At 43.6% G+C, this 17516-nt stretch overlaps 2 protein-coding genes across 2 annotated transcripts; one reads left to right on the plus strand and one right to left on the minus strand.

Annotated features, from left to right (window-relative positions):
• Positions 1-1907: 1907 nt before the first annotated feature.
• Positions 1908-7660, minus strand: LOC124340969 (doublesex- and mab-3-related transcription factor A2-like). Its single transcript, XM_046793825.1, has 3 exons — positions 7198-7660; positions 5623-6127; positions 1908-4270 (listed from the first exon to the last, which is right to left on the minus strand). The coding sequence occupies exons 1-3, from the start codon at positions 7651-7653 to the stop codon at positions 3363-3365; spliced, it is 1869 nt and encodes a 622-aa protein (XP_046649781.1). The 5' UTR covers positions 7654-7660; the 3' UTR covers positions 1908-3362.
• A 7274-nt stretch (positions 7661-14934) lies between these two features.
• On the plus strand, positions 14935-17271 carry LOC124341033 (fumarate hydratase, mitochondrial-like). The gene is made up of 9 exons (XM_046793921.1): positions 14935-15214; positions 15286-15417; positions 15496-15606; positions 15676-15855; positions 15918-16073; positions 16146-16338; positions 16404-16607; positions 16681-16973; positions 17053-17271. The coding sequence occupies exons 1-9, from the start codon at positions 15080-15082 to the stop codon at positions 17182-17184; spliced, it is 1536 nt and encodes a 511-aa protein (XP_046649877.1). The 5' UTR covers positions 14935-15079; the 3' UTR covers positions 17185-17271.
• Positions 17272-17516: the final 245 nt, after the last annotated feature.

Genomic DNA, 17516 nt, shown 5'->3' on the forward strand with positions numbered 1-17516 from the left:
TATTTCTTAAAAATAGATTTTGTCTTTTTCGAAAAGATTGTTTGACTTTTTGGCGCCCCCTTTTAGAGCATATGATTTCATTTCCGTCGCGTCAAGTCATTATTAGCTTATAGATACACATCCACACACACACATGTGTAGTAATATTCTTATGCTCCGAGTTGAACTTTTTCAAGGACTGTGCACACAGTTTGTTCTTTTCTCGAGCGTCATGAATGGACTTTTATGTCTTGACGAAATAGGAAAAAGTGCCACATCTTGTTTCAATGTGGCACGAGTGACGCACCGACATCCAACAGGTTTCCCGTGAAAGAAAGGGGCCTTGAAACTATGTGACTAGGGCGCCGAATGTGTCAGTAGAGAGAGTGGGTGGTTGCTGTTATTGTGTAGTGGGTGGGGTCTTGCTGCTATTGTCTTCCCAGGCAACCGGCGTGGGTCTAGGACCGTTCTATATTTATGCAGCAGAGTCTATATATGATATTATGCGCTGCTGTTGATGCTGTGTCTGTGTACACATTATATTATATTATACACAGCCGCGGCGCATATTACATTTAGTCGTCGGCCATATTATTTGCACGGCTGATGGCTATATTATTATTATCATTATCGAAGAGTTGAATGGTTTCTCTTTAGGTGACAATGACATCCCACAGCCGTCGTCGCTTTCGGGATCGACGACGAAAACGAGTTGTGTTGGTATAGCGGGGCGCCCCTTCTCTGATTCTGTGCGGCGCTTGTACATGTGCGGCTGATGTGACGATGAAGAGAATGGTCGTGGCACATTGAAATGTTCCAAATTAATGAGAAGAGACAAAAGAGAATCTAATTAGGCGGCCTATTGACAGACGCGCAAAGCAACAATCACTCGGCGCCGCGCGCTCCTAAAGCCCCAGCACCAAAAAACGCGGGGCCCAACTCGACGCGGCCCATCATTTCGCTTCGAGAGCGCTCTCGTCAGATTGGTTATCCTATAACGTCCTTTCTTATTATATATGGCTCCAAATCGTCAACTATCTAAAATTTATACCAACGAAAATATCGGAGCCGCGCTGTCTGCTGGCAACTCGATTTCTTCTCTTTCTTATAATATCCGATGAAATATAGGACCCGCGCCAGTTGATAAATAATACGGAGAAAGTGTCCCTAGTATATACCTGAGAAAGAACCCCGGCAGCATCAGCGAGCTCTATAGCAGCCAGCCTATGATACGGTTTGGCTGTTTTGTCATTGCGACGTGCTGAGCTGTGCCGGTTTAGGCGTCGGTGAGCTCGTTGAGCCTGACATTTCGATTAGGCGTTCCAATTTCAGCTCGTTCAAGCGCTGTGCTCCTGTGCTGCATCACGCTGGCTATAATACCCATCCGCCGGTTGTCTATTCTTCTTTCGACACTTGCCAGCACGTTGCCTTCTTACATATAGGGTGGATAATAATACATAGTAGTTGGGTTGTCGAATGGCTCAAACGGCGCCATTTAACTCTTATGTGCGTGAGAGTTCATGGACAAGATGAGATATTAGCAGCAAGGAGTTACTTGTGGCCCATCAGGATGTCGCAGAAGATGAACCAACATGTACAACACAAGAGACGAAGGCCACTCCACATCACCTGCACACGCCGCCGGCGGGGAGCTCTATACAACTGACGGTTTTTCAAGTGGATGGCCACCACTCCATAAACTACAATCATATCGTCAGAGAGCTCATCCAGCATCAGCAGCGCAGTTTCTCCCGTTTATAGACGATTTCCCCTTTTCAATCCAATTCAACAATTGATGCTCAGACTCATAGTATATCGTCCCGGCTCGGCTGCTGAGACTGCACCATTGTCGTGTGTCCGTTGGCAAAATACTCGAAAGCAAAACTGTTTGTAATATTTCGTTTTGTATATTATTCTTGGAAGGAGAGAACTGCAGAAAACGATGTGTACACAATCATATCAAAAATGGAGATAACAGATATGACATATTTTACACACAGTGTGTATCTAAGCGTGGGTGTTTTTTTCTTCAATTTGCTAGTTCTTCCAACTATATTAATATATATCTGAGGCTGTATTAAATTTCTTTTTTTAATTTCTTTTTTGGCCTGTGGAAAATTTCAAAAGTCAAAAGTCAAACATTATTTTGCCCACCCACCGCGCCTTATTCGGCTGTGGTCTATTTGTGGGTGGTTTGTGAATAAAGTGGACGTGGGGAGATGTATATACGTGTACCGTAGACGTGGTCCTCCTCCGTCGGTCAATTAGCATTTGCAAAGGTTTTCACTTTGCATATACTTGCATTTACAAGTAGATATGTCACGGGTGACAGATACAAAGAGAGGTTGGCAGAGGGGTTAGAGAGATTATATATCTATGCGGACTGGCGATGTGTTGGCTATACACACACACACACAGAAAAGAAAAGGAAACTGGAATATATAGACGAGGGGGGGGTTTGATGGTCACACGCGATCGAGCCCAACCAGGGGCGGCTGCCTCTGACGTCTGTGTGACACACGCTCCCACAGTGTAATGATTTTTCTCTTTTACTTTTTTGTAAGTCTCGGACAGGCAGCAGCAACCCATTCATTTATACATATAACACATTACACATTGAAGAGTATGATATAAGAGGAGGAGAGAGACACTCAGCACTAAATGAATAATATCAATGAGGAATTTTGGAAAATGACAACATTTGGACAGCTCTCGTCACAGATTGGTGAAATGGTTTGTTTGTGTCATGTGAATATGATACGGTGTGGTGGAGTAGATGTGTGAATATAACCGGGCGAAAACATCCAGAATTCATTGGCGCTTTATATCCTTCTCGAAATCTATTTAAGACGACTAAATGCAATAACAGCAACGTTCAAGCCAAAATTTCTTTTTGTTTTTCCCTTTTCTTTTTGTTTTTTACAACATTTAAAAAAATTAATAAAAACACGTGAAAAACCATCAATATGCAATAGTGGGACATAACAACCATGGCGGAATATTTTTCAAAGTACGTGGCAACGCTCAAAAAAGAATAAAACACCGATGATGAAAAAACACGCAAAAGTATTTCGAGTTGCAAGGAAAAGGATACACTGGGATTACAATGAAATGTCGATATAGTAGATAATACTGAGTCAATAACAACATCAGTTTAATAGTACACAGCCTAGCTGTAGGAATGATATATTATTAACTATGCGCATGTGCCGCACTTTTAGAGTGACGCAAGTGAACGAATTGTCCACTAACTAATCGTTTTACCTTTTATAACTTAACCTTTTATTACATAATCTTCCCCGAAACGCAAATTATGACATAATAACGTATAGATCGCAAATTATTATTATTATTATTATTTTAAAAACAGTTATCTAATCATTTCAATCGGAATAAGGAGAGCGTTCGCTCCGGTCGGATCTTGGCGAACTGCTCTGGTTCTCTGACATGATGACGCCCAGGTCGCTCTCCTGTTTCACGACTCCACCCGCACTGCCGTTGGCGCTTCCGGGACTGGAGTGATGGAGGACGACGTTGGGCGTCTGCTGGTGATAGGCCGCGTAAGCCGCCGGGCTGATGGGTTCCAGCGATCCGCCTTGAGACGATCCGCCGGCGGCCGCCAGGAGGTTCATCCCGGGGAAGACGGGGTAATCCGGGCGGAGGAAGCTTCCGGCCAAGAAGCTGGACGCCGCTCCGTAGCCGAAAGCCGCTGGGAAGTATCCCGGCTGGAGTGGGAAGATGGGCGGGCGGGAAGACGATCCTCCGCCCAGGCTTCCGGCGTTGGGGAAAGCGTTGCCGACGGCTGAGAGGCAATTCTTCCACTGGAGGGAGGCCTCCGCCGCCGCTTGCGGATGCGGATGATGTTGGTGGTGGTGGTGGTGATGATTGTAGCGCGGGACGTGCTTCTCCCGGGTGCCGGAAGACGAGTGCTCCGAAGATTTGCGCTTGTGCTGGGTGCTGTTTCCGGACGCTGGATGAGCTCCTTCCAAATTGGCCTCGTTGGCGTTGACGGTGCCTCCGTTGTTGCCTTCCGGTTGCGGATTGTTGTTGTGGTAGACGAGCTGCTCGATGGCTCTGAGGACGTCTCCGTCGCACCTGTCCAGCGTCGATTTGAGTGTGGCCCGTTTGGTCTGCGGGAAGAGTCTGGCCAAAGTATCCAGCGGCACTCTCTTGCTGGCGGCTTCCGGCTCACTTCCGCCACCGCTGGCCGCCTCCAAGGCCGACCCGTTGTCGTCGACATCCGCCAGCTCGAACTTTGTCCTATCGGATGGCATCAGCAGTTCCGGCTCGTCTGTTCATGAATAGACACGGAAGAAAAGACACAACCAACCGTTGATGTAATGAATTCCGGATAGATAGATAAAAGCATCAGCCCAATAATAAAAGCGGAGGCGACAGAGGGAAATAAATACATCCAAACAAATAAGAAATATTATAAGTGAAGAAATAAAAATAATACAAGCCGGAACGGGAGAGAATGATGATGCTTATATACACACATGTGTGAAGGATGGAACTATCCTACTTTTACATCCATCGCACTCTATATGCTGCGGATAGATATTGCGCGGCATTCCACGGATGCAATTGTTGTGAGCCAGCTGCTCTACGGAATACGCTACGCCCATAAAGCTCTTTTCTCTCCATTTCCCTTTTCTGTCTCCATCCGCGGACGATGATGAAGTCAGTCGCTTATAGGAAAGAAATAGAAGAAGAAAAAAATACGCCAGGCCTACGTGCCATCGTCCATTGTTATCCTCCTCTTTCAATAAAAATTGCTAAGGATCCAGCTCATCCTGCCCGCCTGCTCCGAGCTGAGAAAGTCGTCCAGGGCAGGGCAGGGCTCTCTCAAACTCATTCATATATATCTCCCGGACTGTTGAAGGGGGGAAAAAGAAATATCTAAATAAGAGGGCCGGAACAAAATAAAAAAAAAAAAAAAGGAAAGAAAGACAAATTCCTATGATATCATCGTGGCAATACACAGCACACACATATGTGCTGTCTGTGTGTAGATATTCGGAAGCGCGTCAATGATAAGCGGCCGGAGAGGAGGTGTCGCGAGAGGGGCCATTTATTGCCGCCGACTTTTTTATATACCGGAGCAGCCCGAATCAATCTCAATGAATAAATTGCTGCTACTCCTCTAACAATACGAAATGAAAAGTGAGCTATATAGCAGTAGTGCTGCAGCAGCAGCATCCAGCCGGGGGTATTATATACATATACTATATATAGGACACGGACGCGATAAGAGATGTAATAAAAAAAGAAAAAAAGACTATGACGACGAGGACAATCTTCTATTTTCATTAACCCTTTTTTAATATCGCAGGCCAATGTCCCAGTTTTTTTTTCTTTGAAATTTTAACTGGGACTTTGAATTCCTCCCTTTCGCCTTTGGTGGGGAGGATTATATCCTGTACAATATCAATAATCCAGTAGTATTTCTATGCCAATCAAAGTGTAAGCTTCAATTATTGATTATGGAAATTGGAAAGAAGATTTCGATGATCTACTTACAGTCTACTGTTGCTAATCAAATCAAATTCGACCGGTTTTCTATAACTATTATAACTAACTGGAATTTCAGTTCATAGAATAAAAAGTGCCCAATTAAAATGTGAAAGGATATCTTTTTACCTGTTGGATGGCTATTGTGGTCGGAATCTCCGACGTCGTCGGAATCGGAATCCATCAGCTGCGGACTCTTTGGCGACAGGCTGTTGTTGCTCATCTTGGAGGCCCGGTTGTTGGGTGGAGAGAGGGGCTCGGCCGTGCTGAGCAGTCCGTCGCCCTTGCGGTTCATGTATGGGTGATAATGCTGATGCGACGATTCGTCGCGTTCGCTTCCGGTCGGGCAGATTGGCGGCAAAGGGCCGGGCGGATGCTGGCTGGCCTCGCGGCCCGAATAGTTGAGTCTCTTATTGACGCTGTTGTCGTAACCGTTGTTGGCCGAAGAATCGCATCCGGATTCCGTCCTGTTGGCCGATTTCCTCCCGCCGCCGCTGCCGCTCCTGTCGCTCATCGAACGGGTCGGAGAATCTTGACCGGCCGGGCCTTGCGGTCCGGCTTGCTGGCCCATGTTATTCATCCCGCTGGATGGGACAGTGTAGAGCAGTCCCAGTTCTCGAGCCTCGTTTTCCTCCTACACGGATCAGAGAAAAAGGGGCCACAGATTAGACATCAGTATAAAATAACGAATGGCTTCGTGAATCGTCCAAGATCGAGATGAGACATAAATAATCATTAATCAACTAATAACCAGACCAAACAAAAAACTGACATGACCTGCGGCAATATTTCATCTGTAATGCGTCATTTCACTGTAGAGTACGGACTGACTATCTACAGCCGTCATCGTTGGTTTCTACTTACAGCATTACACAAATAATATAACGAGCATATAAGATGAAACACCGGCCACTCTCCCGTCTTCCGCAGTTGCTTTTTTTCAAAAAAGGATCGTATCTAGGCTGCTGTGTGTGTGTAAGTAGAGATAACCCTTTGAACTGGTCGCAATGACGCCGACCATTAAAGCATATGCCATCAAACCAGCCTATGATAGCATAGGCCTATGCCGAATAACATATAGACGCTAAAGGCCGGAGCTAAAATTAGAACGCTGTCTGTCCCCCTCCAAAAACAGTGCGGGTCCTTAATCTCATTTCATATAATAAGCTCATTCTTTGATTGCGACTCTACGGAATATCTGATGCAAGGGTAGTACAAATTATTCTTGACGTTCACTCGAGACGTAGGTTGGCATGTGTTCCACCCGTTTGAATCTAAAGCCATTTTGGTTCATTAAACTCACAGCAGGACCGCCGTCTATAGGCCTAGACATTCACATGCATATTACGTCGACACACATCCGAAAACAACTCGTCCGTTTATCCCTGATGACTTTGACCAAATAACAGCGAGAGGCGCACGTTCGAATTATCACGGTGACGTGATTCTAACCATCAACAGCCGGTGGCAGAGATGATGGGGGGTATAATCAGGAGAGGGGGGGGGGGGGAGAGATCAATGAAGATTAGAAACGATGACGTCGAACGGCCTAACGACATTATGTAGTTATTGTCCAATCGCAAATTAGTTGTTTGAATTTTTCTGATTTTCAATTGCAACTCGAGGGAATAGTTTTATCCGGAAGCGCAATGACGCAACAATAACAACATTTCATTTGTAATTGATTGCCAAATTGATTTATACCTGAGCCTGTTGTCTCCGGAGAGCCACCTGGGCGGCCATGACGCGCTGTCGTTCGGCTATGAGCGTGCACTTGGCGCAGGCACAATCCCGCCAGCGGCAGTAGCGCTTGTGTCCCTTCAGAGCCGAGACGACGCCGTGATTGCGGCAGCGGGCGCACTTGGGCGTCCGCTGGTAGCGCTCGGAAGCCCGGAGGAGCATAGCGGCGGCGGCAGCGGCCGCCGTCGGTGGAATTCCTCCGTGATGGTGGTGGTGATGTCCAGGATGGTGCTGCTGGCCGTGATGCTGCTGGTGGTGGCCGTGATGCTGATGCGGCGAGCCCATGTGTCCGGCAAGTCCGGCAAAGAATCCGTGCGGACTCATCATGCCGTTGGACGCCGATCCGGGACCTCCGCTTCCGCCGCTTCCGTCGCCGCTGGTCACCTGATGCCCGCTATTCCGATGCGATGAAAGGTCCATGGTGGATGTACCTTCGTGACCGATAATATGGCAAGTTTGTTATAAAAAATTCTGTACAAGTGACCGCCCAACTAACATTTGAAGTTGCCACGATTCGCCATTGAATCGTTTCCTTCCATATCTCGTCAACAACAAAACGCTAATGAATATGGTTAAGTAATAATCTTACCGGTGTTGCCGTTAATTTCCCCGTTGGATTTCCTTCTGTTTCAAATGACGGGGGAGATGACGGACACTTGAGAGTCTGGACGACGCAATTAAATCACTCGAATTCAGAAAACGTCGGCGAGTCAACAAGTCGGTGAGAAAAAGCGGCAAATGTCACACTGTCATCGCCCACTTATCAAAAGGCCTACGCAGTTTTGTGTAGTATGTCTATCTGTGCTGAATGTGGAGCAGTATGATGGCAGTCAAACGGCTTCTTGCTCAATGCAACGACGATGACAAACTGTGTCGGCGAGGAATAAAGTTTTCAGATATTATGTGAACACGGAGATGTCGGTTGCACGTCTATTTACCCAGTTAGCTACGGCTAGCGGCATCATCGCTCTCTCCCCCCCCCCTCCTAACAGTTCACACATGTGTATTATGGACGAGGAGGAGTAAAATGCAAAGAGAGTGAGAGAAGCCTTTGACGGAAGGCCGGCCCCCAAACGGCTCCTATTGGCTCAAACGTCCCTGCGTCTCTCCAACGGGTCGTCCACCCACAGCGCCGATTGCGTGTAGGATATAGAACTCTGATGTGTGCTGTGTTTTACAACACAACGCATATGCACGACATTTTTTTGTTAAAAGAGTAAAAGTACAAATTTCTATTATGCATTTGACGATCATCTGGGCGTTGGGGGAAAGAAAAAAACCTGTCCCATTCAAAGCCGAGAAAATCTCAAAAGAAAATGTACACATCAAAGTGTTTGTGCATTGTCGATTGAAATCAATGGCTATTATACACACACACATGTGTGTGTGGTCTTTTTCCTTCGCATTATTGATGCTTTTCCTCCTCACTCTTATATGTTTTGTTTGCATGCGAAATATAATGGAAAGATTAATATATTCCGAGGTGTGAAATCCGATCTTTCCTCGCGCTAGACTACTACTTCTACTACGGTACATTTAAAATAGAGTTGTATAAAAATAAAAACAGGCCTATTGTTGGTGTATACGACCGGAGACTCTTTTGTGTTAGATTAATGATGATTATTATTAAGGGCAGAATGAAAATATGAATCGCCCGCTTATTGTCTTCCTTCGTCTTTTGAATATGTATACATCAAATATACCAATTCAAAATGGCTTTTCCTGCGGTTTGAGGCTTTCGTTACGCAAGTTTCTCGTCGTGTTAAGGAAAACACCTTTGATTTGGTGACTGAGAATTGTCCATCGCGGACGCGCGAGTGACTTTTATTTTATCCGAATCTCGCTGCCAATAATTTCTCATATGATTGCTATACAATAATATAACGAAGAATGCGGCAGATACGAAAATCTCTTTGACATTGTCTCCAATAGAAATGACGATTTGTTATAGCAACAATATCGGCGAGATGCGCTTAATGCAATTTAATCTTTTAAATTAAAATAAGGGCTTCATATTGTTCAGATGTTAAAAAACACAAGAGCTTACAGTTGCCCATCTGCAATGACGGAGGGGGGGGGGATCAACCCCCTCTGAAATGAAAGATGAAAGAAAGGACGACAAATACAGAGGAAACTTTGTCAAGCGGTCGCGGTTGATGAGGGTCGATCATTGAGCAATGAACAATGAGGGGAAAAACAGATTTTCTAAAAAAAGAGAATTAGAAAAGAGAGAGAGATGTAGTACAGTGTATTATAGTAGTAAGACTATATAGACAACATTCTCGAGTGGTTATAGTGGTGACATTCTATATGGTTTTCAGTCAGCGCGCGAATATAAAAAGCGAGTGCGCGCGGTTTAATCAAACGTGATCAACTATAGAGACTGAAGCCCCCGGCTGTTTTTGGCCACGACCGTGTTGTCATCTGTACCACTAGACTCTCTCTATATATGTAATACACAGACTCGATATGAGACACATATGTTATACCGTATTGATATACTGTACATCGTAGGGGTTTCGGTGTGCTGGATGGACGTCGTCGGTGCGGACGCAACATGTATAATATAGAATGAAAAAAAGCTCGTCGCATACCAAACTATTCCCCTTATTATATGGATGTGTGTACCATCTACACCCCCAACTGCCGTCGCTGAGGCTTCCGAGACAAAAGCCCTCGAATTCACACACATTAGTAGATCCGAAAAAGAGGGTGTGTTCATCGAACAGTCTATATGCCGGGCAGCCAGCATCGGGACACATGTTATATATATTATTATTATTAGACGTGGAGAACAAAGAAGGTACATAGCCTGTACTTTTATCATTACGTCATATTCAGTATCCGCAGAAAAGACTTGACAACAGTTAGAAGATATGGGGAGAAAAAGAAATAAAAAAGAAAGATATAAAAGGATAGAAATTATACGCTTTGGCATAGTGTGGTTTGTTTGGTCTGTTGAAACTTATTCTCATCACCATCGACCTCCCAGCATGTTCCGTTAATATGAGGGCATATTAGATGTGAATAATATGCTTCCTTTTGCTCAGTACTACACATACTATCCGTTTTTTTCGGGGGTTTCTATAGGAGGATATGACATTACATTTGGGAGGGGGGGGGGGGGCCAAGTGGGATAGTCTGAATCAAATGGAAATAGTCGGGTATTACTGGGAAAATAAACAGAGAGGAAGAATGGGAAGTGGGAGGAGTTTTGTTGCTTTTCTTTCTATTTGACTATATTTCTTCTTCCAGCGTCTCGCCTCGTTTCCATATTTATTTTCCAGCATTTAGACGTCGATGGAAGCACACACGTATAAACACTCTATATTCCATCAAAGAATTTTTTTTTAACATTCTCCATTTAACTGTGTATAGAGCGTCGGTTTGTTGGCTCGTCACTTATTCCCACTCACAGTTATTATTTACACGTGCATCAAATTATCCCACCATACTCTTTTGATACGTCTTCTTCTTCTTCTTCTTCTTGTATAGACGTTCCTTTTTTATCCCCCCATTGACGTTTGATGTATACCAGCAGCTTATACAATCACTGTGTGGTTTTCATCTCCTTTGTAGATTTTCGTTTCTCAATAGAGTCTGCCCTTTTCTACATTCATTGGTTAATTTGTCGGGGCTGTTTTTTTTTTTCTTTTTCTTTTGGCTAGATGAGTGTTGTGCATTACACACACATTGGGTTTGTTCCACGTCGATTATTTCTATTTTGCTATTTACTATGAAATAATCGGCCACGGGGGGATCAACAATCACTCCCCCCGAGATAATACTATATGTACAAACCGCGACAACAAAAACAAACTTGATGCCTAGAGAGAGAGAAAGATCGGCTATATATTATTATTTTCCTTTTTTTTCATTTTCCCGAGCTCTAGACGCGGCACAATAGAAAATAGGGGAGAAAGAAAAGAAGGGCGGCCATTCATCGACATTAATGTGTAAAGCTACTATATAGCCCCTATATAACGTGTGTGTAATATCCATGCTACCCTTTTCAACAATCAAATTTCCAAGACTCCTGTCCGACGGCCCACAGGAGAGTCCGACCCTGGTGCAATTTAGTCGGTCAAGAGGAAGGATCTACAAAACATCCCATTACTACTTGTATGTCAAGATGTAGCGGGGTGTAACCCATATGTAGTTATAGGTACTTGACCATACGTTAGTGCGTATGGGATATAATAGAGTGCTGGACCATTGGCCGGTTGGAGATAGCCTCGGCCTTCCAACAGGGGACGAATAGATGGGCGACGAGTCAAAGGTGTTACAAAAGAGGGATGCTTCACGGTCAAGAGGATCGTCACGAGTGATGGGAAAAGTGTGCTGCCTACATGGCCGTCTTTGATGCTGGCATACGAGTTGTCCGTTGACACATTATGTAACGATAGGCAGGATTATATAGACCTGCTGGTGCGGATCCAATAAAATCGAATCGCTGCCGCCGCCGCCGCAGTCCAGCAGCAGCAAAACCCGCTGGAATATTACAGAGACAAGAATATGACCTATCGGTGTATAGTCCTTTTTGTGATGGGCATCTCTCCTATACCTTCCGCTGTGTATATATCTGTTAATAATAATGGGCTTTTGTTAGCCTGTCACATTGATAAATATATTGCACATTGGCGATGAATGAAAACCCCGGCCGTGTTGGGGACACATCAAAAGATGACGAACCCCAGCACAAAAATATGAGGAAATATATTATCAACGCGGATGGATTTCTCTCGCCGGACTGGGCAACGACAATCGGACACGTGCGCATTCTTTACACTACACACAGAGTCCTTCATATGTACGTTCAGTTATAAAATAGCTAATATAGAACCCCGGCATATTGGATGTATATGGGACCCAATATTACACACATAGTAATCATTTTTGGGTAGTTTAATAATGTATACTGTCGTCTATAGTCTTTGCAAGGATTACCAACGTTTCATTATATTTCCCAACGGCAACGGTTGCCTGTGTGTAAAAATGAAAAAAAAAAGTTTTCAAGAATAGGTAACTCGATACACGCAAGAACATTTTCCTCAAGCCCGTCATTCATCAATGTGCTGCTGCGTTGTCTTTTCCCCCCTCTTGCTGCACTTTTCTCTCGACATATTCATTTTTCAATAACTCGATAAAATTTCAATTATGAAATTGCCATCAAAAGAAGAAGCTGGAACACACATCAACCGCGCGATCAACGGTTTTTCTCGAAACACAAATGTCAAAACTTGAAATACACTTCTTATTGCCTATAGCTCCTGAATCACCGGAAGAAGCGCTACGTGTAGGATACCGCTGAATGGGTTAGTCGGGACAACGTCTTTTTTCCTCTCTAAACATAATGCCTTATACATATATAGTTGAACCTGATTCATTCAATACGTTTTGGTTCTTTTTGATTGCACAGTATAATTGTGCCTTTCTATTCCTTCGACGTGTGTCTTACGGAAGGAAACAAGCGGAAACATCCCACTGCTTTTTATTCCGCCTTTCTTCCAACGTCATCCCCTCCAACATCCAGCGTGCGGACCGGCGCGCACACCTTGACAGCGACAGTCGGGATCTGCTGCTGCGGTATCAACTCATTAATCGTCGGTTTATGGCATAGATATATAAGTACACGTGATACACACACAGACGATTCTAGTAGAGAGAGAGAGAGAGAGAGAGAGAGAGGGGAATATATTCCGATATGTAAATCAGTTGCCGAAGTTGCAGTCGGGCGGAAGATTTAACAAGCACAACGCTTTGTAGTATATACTGCATCACTACTACACTGCACTGCTGTGCCGCTCTTGTATATTCTCTTATTTTACATGCAACTCCTACTACTACTACGTACATGTCGTGCATCTGTGTATATAAACGCTGGATCCGTGTCCGCTTTTTCGACTCTTCGACTGCCGGTTTTCACAGCCAGGAGAGCTCACGGCCCCCAACCGCTACCAATTATCAAAGTCGTCCCTTATATGCAGCTTATAGAGCTCCTGTGCTGGTTATTCTGTGGTTCGTCTCTTGTAGCTTTCTTGTGTACACCCCCCGTGAACTCCAGGTGCTTGCGGCCTGGCTTTTATCCTCGTCTATAGATACTTCAGAAGCTTGACGATGAGGGGCTGCAATAAAGTTTTGGGTCGGAAACAAAAGCCAATCACAGAGAGAGAACACAAAACGTAGACAAATCTGACATTTCTTTTAACTCTTTTGTACCAGGGCACAGGTGAGTGATTTGACGGAGACTTATATGCCAGCAGTTTGGCAGAGAGCTGCTGCTGTCGTGCAGAGCAACAAAACTTTTTGAGAGGGAATAATCGAGTTGCCTTTGCTGCTGTATATACGCAACCATTGGCTCCTTTATCTGCTTTGACTCGAGTTGGATAACACATTTCACTCTCTGATTCATTTTTTTTTCTTTCTCTTGTCGTATCCTATAGCTAGATAGCTGTCTGGACTGCTGTTTAGAACGTGCTGGTATATAGTACGCGGTGTGTGCGGTTTTATATACTACTCGGGTCCCAATTATATTTGGCTGCTGGGTTGTTGGAGTTTTGTGTAACGAGCAACTAAACTTTACGATCAAAACGTTCCAGCATCAGCGGCCATCAAACTGTGAAAATGTCTTTGCTCGTCGCTTTCCATTCGCTTGGCGAGCGGGGTCTCTGCCACCAATTATGTGCCGCCAGTGGTTGCTAGCGACCCGGTATACATATGCGCGTATATTACATAGCGCCAGTAGCGCTAAGAGCAAGACATGTCGCTCCCGTATTAAGTCTGACGAGCCGCAATGGCAAAAGACGAAAAACAACCGTCATCATTTGTCGTCTTTCTTCTTTTATTTTTTAATGTCTAACTATGCAAAGGCGTATGTGTTCTGCTCCATGGTAGTATATATAATAGCCGGAAGTTATAACCAGCAAGTCGCACATGATTTGACGACACGCCTTAACGCACCGAGGAATGAGGCTCGTGATTTTGATGAAATCATCGGTGTGATTCACCTGTGTTCGTTTGAGTGTGATACGCACCCGAATCGAGTTCGGCTTGCTTCAAACACTATCTCAACTCATCATTTGAGTTGAACTCAATTTGAGCGCTACATTTCTTTCGATGGCAATCGCTTTGATGAGATAACTAACACGACCTTTAGGTATACAGCAGGGTATACACGCAGCCCCCCGTTATACCCCCAGCCATTGCCAATTTCAATCTTCACGGTCTTAATTTAATTTTGTCCTTGAAGTATAACTTGTTTAGCGGAATCAGCAGACAATAAAAAAATGAATTGTTTTTTTGAATAACGAAAATCAAAAAGTTTTAAATCTTGAACGCTAGGTGGCTTGAAGATGATGTACACCATTATTCTAACACTCTGGTCGAATAATAAGCTATTAAATTTTGTTTGAAATTAATCATTCTTCGTTATGTCATTTCCGAGCTATCCAGGTGTAGCCCTTCCTTTTGCCTTTATTTCTCTGGAAGTGTTCCGGGCCCTTTATCCGACAGCGCCACAGCGGGTGTGTCGGAAAATATGAGATTGTTCGTTTGAAGAACCGACATGCCTTTTTTAAAAATTAAATTAAGTTAATTTTACACCTAATTCAGAAATTTTTTAATTGAAAAAAATTTTTAATGGGTACTTCCATAAGAGCCCATTAAAGTCCCGTACAGAGCTGCACGACCAGAGTTGCCATTGCAGACGATTCCACTTTTCGTCCTTTTTGTACAACAAACCTACATAAGCTACATAATCGTTCGTGAAATTACACCGGGACGTGATACACATACTACTATATCCAAATCCAAGGCAACCTTTTAACTGAAGGAGGACTGAAACATTATGGCTAACTCCATGCATAGAATTCCTAACTACATTTCAAGGTCGGCCTTGAATTCAAGGGGAATCAAATCCAGCATAGTCAAACAGTTCTTAAGCAGCCATCCTACTGTCTTGACAACAACAGCCCAGAGAACCGTATTGAACCTTTTACTTTTACATCATGTCAAAATGTTCATTGTTATTCACGATGACAATTGTCTTTCCAGATGGCTAGCGGATTTCGAATTGAAGCTGATACGTTTGGAGAACTCCAAGTCCCAGATAATAAATACTATGGAGCTCAAACTGTTCGTTCCACAATGAATTTCCCAATTGGAGGAGAATCAGAAAAAATGCCAGTAAGCCTTTTTGTGCTAAAGACCATCTTCACTTTTTAATATATTATATGTAAATTGTATAATCTCCTACCAAAATAGTTACCGGTGATCAAAGCATTTGGAGTGCTAAAGAAAGCAGCAGCAGAAGTCAATCAAGATTATGGGCTAGATCCCAAGATTGCTGCATCAATTAGCCAAGCTTGCGATGAGGTAGTTAGGAGCTTATTATGTATTTCATTGCCAATTGTAAAATACCTTTGTTTTGAAAAAATTCTACAGGTTATTGATGGTTCCTTGTATGCAGATCATTTCCCTCTAGTAATTTGGCAAACTGGTTCAGGAACACAATCAAATATGAACGTGAATGAGGTTATCAGCAATAGGGCAATTGAAATTATGGGTGGTGTCTTAGGAAGCAAAAAACCAGTGCATCCAAATGACCATGTTAACAAAAGCCAGGTATTAATTTATCATCGTTTAGTTTTCTTATTCCTAACCAAATCCTTTGAATTTTTGTTTAGAGTTCGAACGACACTTATCCCACGGCTATGCATATTGCAGTTGCTGTTGAAGTGACCAGTAACCTTTTACCTAGCCTTCAACGATTGCATGATGCAATTGATGCAAAGGCTAAAGAGTTTCAAGATATCATCAAAATTGGACGAACGCATACTCAAGTGTGTATCTTTTTATTTGCTTTAACTTGTTGCAAGGTTATGAAAGTATAAAATTTTTGTGTACCATTTCAGGACGCAACACCCTTAACTTTAGGACAAGAATTCAGTGGTTATGCCCAGCAAATCGCGTTTGGCATTGAACGCGTCAAAGCTTCACTTCCACATGTGTACATGCTTGCTGCTGGTGGAACAGCTGTTGGAACCGGTTTGAATACGCGCATTGGATTTGCCGAGAAAGTAGCAGCTCGAGTTTCTGAGCTAACAGGTATTCAACTGAAACTAAATGTTTCTTCACTGTAATATTTATGAAATCATATTGGAATTCAATAGGATTGCCTTTTGTGACGGCACCCAACAAATTCGAAGCCCTTGCTTCTCATGACGCTCTTGTTCAGATGTCTGGATCTTTGAACACGGTTGCTGTTAGCCTCATGAAGATTGCTAACGATATCAGATTTTTGGCTTCGGGTCCTCGCTGTGGGCTGGGAGAATTATCCTTGCCTGAGAACGAACCCGGTTCCTCTATCATGCCAGGTGATTATAAAAGACATTAGAATAATTGTATACGATCAAGTATTGTCAATTAACATCGTCTAAAATTATACAGGAAAGGTTAATCCAACCCAATGCGAAGCTATTACCATGGTCGCAGCACAAGTGATGGGTAATCATGTTGCCGTAACTATTGGCGGCAGTAACGGACATTTTGAACTGAATGTGTTTAAGCCGTTGATCGTTTCCAACGTACTCCGGTCCATTCGGTTGCTGGCTGATAGCTCTAACGCCTTCACCAAGAATTGCGTTGTCGGAATTGAAGCCAACCGTGACCGCATCAACAAGTTATTGCACGAATCCTTAATGCTTGTTACAGCTCTGAATCCTCACATTGGATACGATAAGGTTATTTTTTTCTTCCTTACCAACTAATATCGTTTTGCATATTGATTATTTTGATTATTGATTTTCTTTGTGTCGACAGGCTGCAAAGATTGCCAAAACGGCTCACAAAGAGGGATCGACATTAAAGGAGACTGCCCTTAAACTCGGATATTTAACCGAGGAACAGTTTAATCAATGGGTAAAACCAGAGGATATGCTTGGACCCAAGTAATTTGTTATTGCCAAGAGCCTCAGTCGGTTTGGTTTTTTAATAGTTGTATAAAAATCATAGAATGAATATACTAATTACCCATTGAAATTGTCATTATCACAACAAAGACACTATTACTAAGACCTTTAAACTGATACAGTGCAGCACAGCACAGTCGTGTCATTTTTACCGTTTCCGCAGAATATCTAAAAATAGAAACAAAACATCTGGAATCGTTCGGCAACTGTTGTGCCGTAAAAATTCTCGATTTCTGCCACAAACGTCGAATTAGGGGCTGGGTCGTTCCGTTTCTTGACTACCGCGCTTGCCTGAAAGCTGTCGATTTACCAAGA

The sequence above is a fragment of the Daphnia pulicaria genome, chromosome 5, assembly GCF_021234035.1.
Source record: "Daphnia pulicaria isolate SC F1-1A chromosome 5, SC_F0-13Bv2, whole genome shotgun sequence".
In the NCBI taxonomy this organism is placed as follows: domain Eukaryota; kingdom Metazoa; phylum Arthropoda; class Branchiopoda; order Diplostraca; family Daphniidae; genus Daphnia; species Daphnia pulicaria.

Bases quoted from the DNA above. Each gene is read 5' to 3' on its own strand.
- LOC124340969 (XM_046793825.1), bottom strand. From the start codon at position 7,653: ATGGACCTTTCATCGCATCGGAATAGCGGGCATCAGGTGACCAGCGGC. The intron at 6,128-7,197 runs GTATAAATCAAT...TGATCCGTGTAG, and splicing joins TCCGGAGACAACAGGCTCAG to GAGGAAAACGAGGCTCGAGA. The intron at 4,271-5,622 runs GTAAAAAGATAT...ATTCATGAACAG, and splicing joins CCACAATAGCCATCCAACAG to ACGAGCCGGAACTGCTGATG.
- LOC124341033 (XM_046793921.1), top strand. From the start codon at position 15,080: ATGGCTAACTCCATGCATAGAATTCCTAACTACATTTCAAGGTCGGCC. The intron at 15,418-15,495 runs GTAAGCCTTTTT...CTACCAAAATAG, and splicing joins GAGAATCAGAAAAAATGCCA to TTACCGGTGATCAAAGCATT. The intron at 16,339-16,403 runs GTATTCAACTGA...GGAATTCAATAG, and splicing joins TCGAGTTTCTGAGCTAACAG to GATTGCCTTTTGTGACGGCA.